Source organism: Eublepharis macularius, chromosome 15 (assembly GCF_028583425.1).
Source record: "Eublepharis macularius isolate TG4126 chromosome 15, MPM_Emac_v1.0, whole genome shotgun sequence".
Taxonomy (NCBI): Eukaryota; Metazoa; Chordata; class Lepidosauria; order Squamata; family Eublepharidae; genus Eublepharis; species Eublepharis macularius.
In genome coordinates, this window is record NC_072804.1 from 22,263,308 (window position 1) to 22,275,666 (window position 12,359).

General features: G+C 45.5%; 1 protein-coding gene across 2 annotated transcripts in view; it reads right to left on the bottom strand.

The window, feature by feature from the left end:
- STX18 (syntaxin 18) overlaps window positions 1–12,359 on the bottom strand; it is a 64,011-nt gene that overhangs the window by 10,239 nt on the left and 41,413 nt on the right. For both annotated transcript variants that reach the window (XM_054999411.1, XM_054999412.1), the window contains exons 5-7: window positions 12,219–12,285; window positions 8,660–8,775; window positions 5,017–5,105 (exon numbers count right to left, since the gene is read on the bottom strand). In XM_054999411.1, the coding sequence (XP_054855386.1) occupies window positions 5,017–5,105; window positions 8,660–8,775; window positions 12,219–12,285 (272 nt within the window). The remainder of the gene's footprint in view (window positions 1–5,016; window positions 5,106–8,659; window positions 8,776–12,218; window positions 12,286–12,359) is intronic.

The following is a 12,359-nucleotide window of genomic DNA, read 5'->3' on the forward strand; positions in this document are numbered from 1 at the left end:
ATCTTTCAAGGAATGGAGGATACAAAGAGTTTTCCGAGTTTATCCTCAGAACCAACAGAGCCCCATGGCGCAGAGTGGTAAGCTGCAGTACTGCAGCCCAAGCTCTGCTCACGACCTGAGTTCGATCCTGGCGGAAGCTGGGTCCAGGTAGCCGGCTCAAGGTTGACTCAACCTTGCCTTCCATCCTTCCGAGGTCAGTAAAATGAGTCCCCAGTTTCCTGGGGGTAAAGTGTAGATGACTGGGGAAGGCAATGGCAAACTACCCCGTAACAAAAAGTCTGCCAAGAAAACGTTGTGGTGCGACGTCCCCCCATGGGTCAGTAATGAACTCGGTGCTTGCACAGGGGACTCCCTTTACCTTTACCTATCCTCAGAACAGCCCTCTGAGGCAAGTTTAAATGCCACAGCCAGGCTGCGAAAACTCAAATTTTAATAACAAAATTAAAACACAGATTAAAATACACAAGCGACCAAATTTAAAACACATCTTGTATCTCCTGGAGCTTCTTCAAAGGCAGCCCCATGCACACCATTTGGAACTGAGGGGTGGGACAAGCAGGGCTTTTTTTCAGCTGGAACGCGGGGAACGGAGTTCCGGAACCGCTTGAAAATGGTCACATGGCTGGTAGCCCCGCCCCCTGATCTCCAGACAGAGGGGAGTTTAGATTGCCCTTCACACTGCCAGGCGGCGCGTAGGGCAATCTCAACTCCCCTCTGTCTGGAGATCAGGGGGTGGGGCCACCAGCCATGTGACCATTTTCTCCGAGGGCAACCCACTGAGTTCCACCTCTTTTCCCAGAAAAAAAAGCCCTGGGGACAAGATCACCTTTCTACATAGGAATATATCATCTGAGCTTATCTTGCCATAAAAAGGTGGTTATTCTTAATTTTCCCAGTGACCAGAGACTGAAAATGGCTGAAGTTGCTTAGTGGAGTGATCCTGAAATTCTGAGAACTTTTCCAGTGGCTAATGCAGAACAGAATGGAGTTGCTTTGGACAGAAAAAGTCTGTTGATTACAAAAACAAGGCTAAAATTCAAAGCTGACCAGAAATGCTCCCCTATTTACTTTCATTTATCCTATCAGAAAATGTTCAAACTGGCTAAATATGTTTTTTATTTAAGTTCCAAAATATTGACACTCTTTCATGTTATTTAGATGCAATGCGTTACCTTCTGCTGAGATGAAGGGCGGTTTTAGTAGAATTCCCCTGAGAAACGTTATTGTACTTATTGTAAGGATCAGGTCGACTCAGTTGCCCATATACTTTTTAGCTGCCCCCCATTAAAATTCACTTCACAAACAATATATTACTCCCTGGACTGAACATCTACCGAACATTTCTGAACAACAGAAACTAAAGATTTTAATATCAGGTAAGATTTTAAAAATGTGTACATGTGATCTAGCCGTATTTATCTATCCAGTAATAAATTACTTATAAAATACCTCAACGTATGGCTTGCAGGCTATTAAGTTACAGAGAAAGGAAAAGCAACCTGTGTGAGAAAAAATTGACTTTCTACAATTACACTGCCTGTGTCGCGCTTGTGGAAACCTCTTCACATTTTGTGGTAAAGAGAGACCCTTGTCACTGCCTCATCTTTTCAATAAAAAGGCCTATCAGCCTGTTGGATTGAAACAGACTATTCCACACTGTATTTCCCTCTGAAACAACAGAATGCCCCTTTCTTTGTACTTGCTGGATATTTAGCATCGACTCATTCAAAGGAACCACCACCTCAGCCTATTGGTATAGAATCTTTACAATCGATCTCCAGATATCCAGACAACATTGTAGATCAATGTTACATAAAACTTTGGCTGCTCTTCCACCACGATTTGCCCACAAACTGTCTTTACAAACATAGACATCTTCTCAACACTAAATATGAGAGTACACCCTGTAACATGTACGATGCACCCAGTATCTTGCCGTTCCCATGTTCTACACTTCTCTACTAGCAGCACCAGCTAATGTTGTTGAGTAAGGCCGGGGAGCTGTACTAAAGGCGGACATTGCCAAGAGGGGTCCGTGTGCTTACGAATACCAAAAAGGAGCAGGAATTCTCCAGCAACATGCCATATTGGAAAATGATCCATATATATAGTGAGCACAATGCCTTCAAGCACACCTTCAACCACTGTCCCCAAGCCCCCGACCACACAACAAGGCATGACTAGTGATGTGCACAGATGTAAAATTCCTGAGACTAAAACATCCATAAGTGCTCAGCAAAGAGGGGCTGTAGAGGCAAAGAGCGCACCCTAATTGGACTTCTCAATCTAACAGTTTCTTCCAAGGTTTCCACCTCTGAAACTCAAATCATTTCCATTCTGCCATACACAAGAAGTATGCCCTGATGATAATTGCTTATTATTTTATGAATATGAGTATTAGATTGGAAGAATCATATATGCTGATTTTATTTTACTTATTTTAGTATTTTACTGATTTGAAGTAGAGTGTTTCCCAATAACCTCGTGTTCTTAATGTCAGCAGGGAGTGGTCAAGATTTTCACCACTCAACTGCGGAGGACAAAGCTGCAAAAATCTACCCTGCTGAACTGCACAGCTTCTCCTCTCCCAACTTTTAAAGGCCACATATGGAAAGCACCCAAAACTTCACCTTCCCTTATAGGCGAGCCCGTTTTTCAACACTGCATTTTGCAGTCCTTGTGCCACTGAATAAGAGTGAGGTTGCAGAAAGAGCGCTACCTCTGCTGCTAATGGTGCTTCTCAGCATTTAATAACTCCAACAACAATAGCAAAAACAACAACATTCGATTGATATACCACCCTTCAGGACAACTTAACACCCACTCAGAGCGGTTTACAAAGTATGTTATTATTACCCCCACAACAATCACCCTGTGAGGTGGGTGGGGCTGAGAGAGCTCTGAAAGAGCTGTGACTGACCCAGGGTCACCCAGTGGGGAATCAAACCCAGTTCTCCAGATTAGAGCCCCACTGCTCTTAACCACTATACCAAACTGGCTCTGGTTTTGAAAGGGCAGAGTAGTCGAGTCAGTGACTGCCTAGAATTTCAAAAGACACCCATTTGCACGACCTCTGTTATGCAGTACAGGAGTCAAGAGAAGTTTACTAATCTTTCCAAACTGAAATTTGAAACAGCTAGCAAGTTAGAAGGAAAGGCATCATTGTTGTCAGCATTATCACAACGAATTATGCATGATGACAGATCCAGAGGAGTTAGCCGTGTTAGTCTGTAGTCGCAAAATAGTGAAGAGTCCAGTAGCACCTTTAAGACTAACCAACTTTATTGTAGCATAAGCTTCCGAGAACCACAGCTCTCTTCATCTGATGAAGAGAACTGTGGTTCTCGAAAGCTTATGCTACAATAAAGCTGGTTAGTCTTAAAGGTGCTACTGGACTCTACTCTTTTCTTTCTTGCCATGAACACCCAAAGGGGTTGCCATAAGTCAGCTATGACTTGATCGCATTTTACACACACACACACAGCATCTTCAAAGGCCTGGTCCCCTAAGAATCCCACCACACAACATCTGCAAAAGACAGCCGCTTCGGTTCAGAGGAATTCGCACACAACCAGCAACGTTCACAGTAAAAAAACCTGACAGAATCCCCCTGGATAGGAGATGGGTGCGAATCGGCCTGAGACATCTAAGCTGCCTTACGCCACCAGACCATTGTCCATTTGGCCCAGCATTGTTGGTTCTGATGGACAGCAGAGATCTGCTGTCTGAGATCCCATTTTCAACTGGTGACAACCAGGGCCCTGAGGCATCCAGAACATGCCATTTCCTGAGCAGAGCAGAACAAAACTGAGGGGGAAAGTGCTGCAGTGCCCTGCCAACAGGGATCAGGCCCACTGGACCACATTCGGACAGGGACACTCATCAGCGTCCGGCCTTCATCGGGTGGACACAGAAGTGCTGGGTGCCTGATCCCGTGTCATGAATGGTTACCAGCACCGCAATCTCACGCAGCATTCAAGAAGTGGCTGAAGGGCACACAGAAACCCGTTTCGGCATACCGTTCTCCCTCGGTTGACTGATGGGATACAAGGGGGGGGGGGAATAGATCCAGAGGAGTTCGCCGTGTTCGTCTGTAGTGGCAAAATCGAAAAGAGTCCAGTAGCACCTTTAAGACTAACCCACTTTACTGTAGCAACTTTACAGTACAACTTTACTTGTATCCCCCTTGGGATACAAGGGGGGGGGGGATGGATCGATGAAACCACTCCCCAAGAAAAGGCAGACTCTTGACCCTTATGGTTTCATTGAACAGAGCTGCCTAAAGTTGGATATCACGTAAGTTTTTAAGAACCCTCCTATCAAAAATACGAGGTTTTCCCTTTCTTTTCCCTTTTGTGTGATGTGGCAGGACCTAAAAAAAGACCTCTCTCTGTGGTCTCTCTCTAGTCTCTGTGGATCCAGTTCCAAATATCCCCAGTCTATACTATGGTTCCCCAATTGAGGCCTCCAGTCATTTCAGACAAAAGAAAAGGATCACATACACAATCATTGTGAAATAAAATTTACTTAGTTTGCAAATGGTTGTCGTTTATTTCTAGAAATGCATGTTGGTTTCTTTGGGAGAAGCGGGGGAAGAAAATATGCTAACATATGGGCTATGGAGTGAGAAAAGCAGAAATAAGAAGTGGCAATGTTATTCTTCTGAATACATTTCTCGTTGTTAGAACAACTTCTACTGCTTCTGCAGCTTTTGGACTGGAATAACAATTCAAGGCAACAATTCAAATTCTCAAAGCATAGACTAAGTTGCTGGAATACAGTTTCCTGGGAAACATAAATGGCTGCTCTACTGCAATCTCTTTTCTAATTATTTGGTGAGGAACTTTAAACTGTTACTGACAATCAGAATTAGGAAAGCAAATGAAAAGACTCCAATTGCATACAGCTGTTGAAATTGTGCAAGATGTCTTTTGTATTTATTCCATATTTGGTTGCTGTAAGTATGATTAGCGAGGAGTGGGGGAAGTGAATAGACAGGTAGAAAAGATCATTTACCATTTGGATTTCTTCAGGAGAAAGCTCATCTTCACCTTTGCCATCTCCCCAAAGGCCAAAATTAGCATGGTCTTCTATCACGTTCTTATCTGTATGGAGAAAATGAACTGGCCTCAACACAAAGTCAAAACTATTTCATTTCGGCCTTAGTTGGAACAAGAACCAAATACAGCTCTATTGGGCTGATACTCTACATTTAGCATTGCAGCACCAGCCTTCAACCCCACTCGCCCACACTTCCAAAGCCGAGGCAGAGCAGTAGGATTTGAGTACAGTGGCACCTTAGAGACCAGCAAGATTTTCAGGGTGTAAGCTTTTGAGAGCCAGAGCTCCCTTCTTCAGCCCTCCCCCCCCGCCCCGCTTTATTCAATGTTTGGATCCTGTCATTAGCTGTGGAAGTTTTCCTTTCAAGATCCTGGGGTTCTGTTAGCAGTGCTTCACTAGTCCTCGTTTATACTCTTGTCAATGAAAATGTTTTCAATTAGATAGACCCTGTTGCTGCCTAAGGCAGAGAGCGCAGCTTCTCTTGGGAAACTGCTCAGAGTGCTTCTGTTTGCAAACAGTTCCGAATGAGGCATGACACTAAACACTGCCTTCCACATCACACCATGACTGAGGTTACTCTTCATTTCCGTATTCAAACTAAGGATGAGGAAAGATGGAAGAGTTTTTAGAGCGAATGGGGCTGATTTGCAGAGCAGTCCTAAGCAGAGCGATTTCAATTGACTTAGAGAAGGGTATAAATCTGTTTGGGATTGCACTATGCCCAAGCATGCCGTACTTTTCCAGGGTTAAGCTCATTAAGTCCATTATAACTCTATTATGATGATGATGATGATGATGATGATGATGATGATGATGATGATGATGATGATGATTATTGAGGAGGAGGAGGAGGAGGAGGAGGAGGAGGATAAAACATTCGATTTATATACAGCCCTTCAGGATGCCTTAACACCCACTCAGAGTGGTTTACACAGTGTGTTATTATCCTCATGACAATCATTTTGTCAGGTGGGTCGGGCTGAGAGAGCTCCAGAAAGCTGTGACTAGCTGGCTTCAAGCGGAGGAGCGGGGAATCAAACCCGGCTCTCCAGATTAGACTCCCGTGCTCTTAACCACTACACCAAACTGGCTCTGACAGAGAAGTTGGCTGTACACAGCATTGATTGGTTGGGACCTGTGATGTCATGAAGACATCTCTCTATCCAATTCCCATAGCAGTTTCTGCACTTTCCAAAAGTACGTTTCTTACTTTTAAAAATCATTAGGGTGGGAAATGACTGGATGAATGTAGTAGTGGCCCCTGAAGGGGAGCGGGGGAATGGGCAAGAGAGATGGCAGCACCAGCATTTGATTTGCATGTCATTTTGGCTGAGAAGACGGGAGGAAACTGGGCTCCTCCCACGCCTTAGGCCCTTGCTGTGAACTCTATTTTTATACTGTCTGTCTTCACCTAAGTACGTTTTGAAGTGTGATGTTGCTTCTGTGAACTTTAAGCAAACAAAACTAACCAGGAAGCCCAATTCAGAATTCAGTGACAAAGTAACCCAATTCTGTGCTAAATCAAGTTCAACTCTTATGATCTGCATAAATCCTGTAAATGTCCACGATTCTCCTTTGGCACAATTTAGCCATTGGGAATGGCCACGAGCATAAGGCCTGAGGACTATTCCCAACCACTGGAAATCTTGCAGAGCCCCTGCTCTGCCTTCTGAGATTTTAGCTTGTGCTGCTCAGCCCTTACAAGCATACTCTTAAGAGGGCTTTCCCCTGTCCCCAAACTTTCTGGGGATCTGAACAGTGTACGCCAGCTCACGCTTTGTACGTTATTTGCGCTCTCTCAGAATAATGGCAGGCTTGCAGTCCTGGTTACTGAACACTGGGCATGTCTTTTCTGCCATCTGATTCTCAGGATGGACAGGGCAGGTTCCCAAAGTCTGAAATCTGACAAAGATTTATGTGGTTAAAAGTCATGCAAAAACCTGGCTGGTAGGGAGGTGGAGGAAAACGACCCAGGCAAAACTGAAAGCGGCCTTTTCTGGAAACGGATAGCCAGTTGTTGTGACTACAATCATTCAGAAGCAGACAGTCTCTCTGCTCCAAAGGCAAGGCAACACCCTGCCTGCTGAGCTATAACAAACTGTACAGTCGACAAGCCCTAAATTAAATGGCAAAATAATCAGACTACATAGGTTAGCTGGGGGATAACATTCACATCTGCCTGAATTATAACTACACTTGACTGGAGAAAAGGCTAATCTGGTTTTAATGTTAGATGTACACGATTTCACCTTCTCCATAAAGGAAAACAATCAGCTTACAGAACTAATAATCAAGAAACGGTGAGAATTCCATTTATTCTCCCAAAGGAGCCAATTACTTTTCAGCGCTGCCGTTGCTAATGAGATGCGAGATGCGGCATTTCTACCCAGGGCTCTCATTGTGAGGCAAATACAATCAGAGTAAGTATCGAGGGAGGGAAGACGAGATCCTGCACAGGGAACATCAACAACACTCGAGCTGAAGTTCAGGCTAGAGTGGGTACACTCTGTTTTGCAGAAACCACACCCAGTTCTGGGTTACGCAAATGTACCTATTTTGATTTTAATTGTTCCTGAAAGGCCTAAAATAATTTTTTTTCCTAACTGGTTTGATTCAGAAAGAAGGCCGCATGTGCCAGGGCTCCGGGGGAGAGGCAACACCTCTCTGTGCACAAAACTCCCTCCCCGCTCACGGGTTTGTTCCCTGGCAATGCCGTCTCCCTGTGCTGCTGACCAGAGGCGACTGCACTTCCATGGGAAGGCATGAAGCCCTCAGACATTGCTGAATCTGCCCTCTGCTTCTGGTAGGCCTGGTTCCTCAGGGGAAGCAGATTTCACCCCTCTCCTAAGCGCGTGGCCTCTCCAGAGGACTTCTGTGACGGCCAATCGTGGCATTCTGCACTCTGTTTGTCGGAGAAGTAAGCAAGTGAGACAGAAGGAGCCTGAGAGGGCAGGGGAGGGGGAAAAGAGGCAAGCCCTGAGGAAGGAACAGAGGAAGAAACCCAGGAGGAGGCGAGTGAAGAAAGAGGCTAGCATGTGGTAGGCTGTTCAGTGCACGAGATGGAGGAAGAGGGAGAGACCCCTTGTCAGAACATGTAGGGGGACTGTGAAAGAAAATGAGGCAAAACTGGAGCAAAGAGGAAAAACTAACTAGAGATGAAGTTTGGCTTAAGAGGGATTTGTGCTCCTCCTGACCCTGCTGGTGGTGGGTGTGGCACTGAAGGGGTCCTAAGATGTAGGATGTTCATGGATCAGATGCCAGGGCATCGAAGGGTCCTCAGAGTCCTTCGCTGGACCAATGTGCATCCCCTAGTCTTGTGCACGCTGCATGTTGTACTCTGTAACTTCCTCCTGTTTTGTGGTTTGGCAAAGTCCCCCCCCCCATTCTGAGCCATGTGGCAAGCACCTTCCTGATAACATTCAAAGTGCCCCTCGATCGTGGCCTTTTCTGAAGTGCCACATTTGGACAATGACTTGTACGCCACAGCAAAGAACGAAACCTGTCTGGGACTCCTGTTTCTAGAGGGCCAACTGAGAAGGTGACTGCTCCTCAGGATAGCTGACTGGAGAGCGGTGCTGGGGCAGAAGCGAAATCTCACCTTTGCTTTCTTCGCAGAGGAGTCTGTCCTCAGGTTCCTCAGAAGCCGTCTGAGCAGTCCGTTCGAGAGGAGAGGTTACTTTGTCTTTATTGCTTGGCTCAGGCTCGAGCCTGGATCTAAAGAAGCAAAACCACAATAAAGTCTGCGTCAAGAACAAAAACATCCGGAAGGTTGTCGGCAGCTGCAGTTCCTCCCAATGAAAACTGTCCAGGCAGTTCTACAGAACTCAGCTTTGTACCTGTCAGACTATGGGCGACAGGATATGGCAGACAGGTCTCTGCACCATTGCAACAAGAAGCCCAAGCTCTTGGTTAAAGGGTTTTATTCAGAAATCCAATCATTTTCATATATATGTCCACAGAATTACTCAGAGGCAAAAAAGCATCTAAGCAGTACACACTTCCTTGACAGGAATAGAAATGTGAAGAAAGTACAACTCGAAACACCCAATCATTTCCCCCCTCCCACTTAGACCACAGGTTTGCACAGGAAAGGGTCTGGGAATGCATCAGAGTAAACTGTAACATTTCAGACAGTGCAAGGTCACTTCTGTGAGCTTCAAAAGAAAGAGATAAGACAGCTGTGTTCTCAGGCTACTAGAGAAATGAAAGCGATGGTTAGAGCATTTGCAAAATGATATGAAGGTACAGTATTAGCAATGGTTCAACACATAGAACAACGACATGAATCTCTGGGTACAGACATGACAGTACCCATGCATGTCAGTCTCCTCACAAACTGCTGAGAGTGGTTGTTCTGGTATTCAGAGTGTTCTGACAACATACACACCTCCTTTTCTTCTTTCATCACATCCAGAAGAAGCAGCAAATGCACCAAAGACAACTAAGATGGGATGAATTATTTCAGCACATAACGAAATGCATAAAATATATCCCGGCCTCTGCAGGGTCAACAAGGGTGATGGGTTACGTGCGCTAACTGGTATAATGGAAAGAGCAAGAGTCCAGTAGCACCTATAGGGCTAACAAAATTTGTGGGAGGGTATGAGCTTTTGTGAGCCGCAGCTCACTTCTTCAGATACGGCTAGAATGTGAGTAGAATGGGGCTCACATTCTAGCTGTATCTGAAGAAGTGAGCTGTGTGTGTGTCGTGACCCAGCCCTAGACCGAGCCCTTGCTGCCTGCCAGCGAGTCCTCGTCAGAGGAGGAGGACTGCATTGGGCAGGCAAATTCAGCCCCAGAATCAGTGGAACCGGCAGCGGGGGATGAAGAGGCACCAGTGGAGCCGGCCACACAGCAGCCAGAGGTACAGCCTGTGTCTTCCACGGAAGACGCTGGGGCTGAGGGAGTGAGCAAAGCACAAACAACCCCAGCCACCAGTCAGGGGGAGCCATCAGAGCCAGCAGCCCGAAGGAAGAGCCGGGCGCGGGAGGTGGTTTGGCAAAGACGCTGCAGTGCCTGACTACAAGCGCAGAGATGGCTGGAGCCGATTCAGGATAACGAGGCAGGGCAATCAACGGACGAGGAAACACCTGGTCCGTCCGCCTCTTAAACAAGGTGGAGTATAAGAACAGACGCTGAACTCAGAGCAGCGTGGAAACAACTTCAGTCGTCTTCCGCTCTGCCTCTGGAGCTTCGAGCCTGGAAACCTTCTCGCCCCCTTTGAACCTTGTTCCCCCTTGGACTGATTCCCGGACCTCGACCTCGGCTTGAGTTGGACCTCGAACCTGCCTGCCCCTTGTTGGGACTGCCTTGGCTGGACTTTGACCTTAGATTGCTTTGGACCGCGAACCTGCCTGCCCCTTGTTTGGACTGCCTGTGCTGGATTTGACCTGGACTGTTCACTTTGGACTTGGCCTGAACGGACATACTATAGCTAGCACTAGCCTAGGTAAGCAGCCTTGCCCGGCCCCTGCCCGCGCCCCGTGCGCCGCGCGGGAGCACGACAGTGCTCATGAAAGCTCCTACCCTATCACAAATTTTGTTGGTCTTACAGGTGCTACTGGACTTTTGCTCCTTTCTACTGCTACAGACATACTAACATGGCTGCCCAGCTTGATATAATGCAATCATATCATTTGGCTGGTTTGAGGGTTGCATAGCTTTGTTCTCCTCAGTTCATGCTTAGGTGGGGAGTGACCACAGTTCAGTCGGAGGGCACGTGCCTTGTACAAAGAAGATCCCATGTTCAGTCTCTACCACCTTCAGTCAAAAAACACTCAAGTCGCTGGTGCTGGGAAAGATCTTTCCCACCTGAAATCCTGGATAGTTGCAGCCAGCCAGAAGAGACAGCACACAATACTGAGCTTGGTAGCCCAAGGGTCTGCCTCCAGATAAGGCAGCTTTGTGTCTTGTGCCCACTCTTCTAAACTTGAGACAGCAGCCTCACTAACTTTATACAAGATGGGTAGCCTTGTTAGTCTGTCTGTAGCTGGGGAAAAAAGCAAGAGTCCAGTAGCACCTATAAGACTAACAAAATTAGTGGTAGGGTAGGAGCTTTCGTGAGCCACAGGTCACTTCTTCAGATACAGCTACAGACTTTATACAGTCACTCTTCTTGAGATGACCAGGAGAAACAAGGACCCCCTAAGCATCTGGGTGGGCATAATTGCAGACCATAGAACAGAAGAAATAAGTTATCATTTTTGCAGGCAAAATACATAAAAGAGACAAAAGTGAAAAATGCAACACTATAATGATAATCTTTTATGTAGAAATTCGTAGCAAATATCTAAATTCAATTCTGGCAAATAAGATGGGACTTTCTGATCTCACTAAGATCTACTTCATTCTGAATGACTCCTCTCCAGATATATCTAAGAAGGTGGCTGTATATCTGCAACGTGCTGTTAAGCTGTGCTCTGATAACTTATAAAGAGCTATTCTGATGGTATATTTCTTTATATGTAACCCTAATGCAGTCTGTATATCATGCTTCACTCTTATGTATTTTTATGATTGATTGATAATAATCTTTGGGGGCTGATCTGAGCCAGCTCTATAAGACAGTTAAAAGAAATTTTTAAAAGTCTTAGACAAAAGTCTAGTTGGATGAAGAGCTCTGGAGAACCTGAATGCCCTTTTTATGGAAAAACCAAGTACAAAGTGCATGCTTTGAAGTTCTCCAGAGGTCTTTGTCAGACAGGATATTAAAAAACAAAACGAAAAGACCCTAACCTTCCAGCCTTTTCACTGCTCCCTGTGATCAATGCCAGGCAAGTCTGAAAAGATAAAACAGTGCTGCATATAGCTGCCATCAACTTGTACTTTTGGCAAGAAGAAAAGGCAATGGCAGATGGCAACTGGAAATATAAATGCCCATCATTTTATGCTATTTCGTTTGACCCTAGCAAAAGGTAATACATGGCTTTTGCTTTTGCTTTGGAACTGCAATCTCTGACTTTAAAATACTTTGTCATTCTATAATAAGACAACAAGCAGTAACGCCTTCACTTTCAAGTAAACAGGCTTCCAACTGGACATACCATTTTTTCCCCTGAAATGGCAGGAAGACAATTTTCCCCACTGAATTCATACATTTGAAACACGCACAAAACCAAAGCCCCCCCGCCGTACTTTAAAAATGAATTATCACTTACAATCTTTTCTTGTCAACGACTCGTTTGACCCGGATAGCTCTTTGTTCAGAATACAGCTTACATACCCCTGGTGAAACAAGGAGAAAGCCTAGTCAAGAAGCGTACTAATATAATAAGAAAACATAAACACTGCCTACAGAA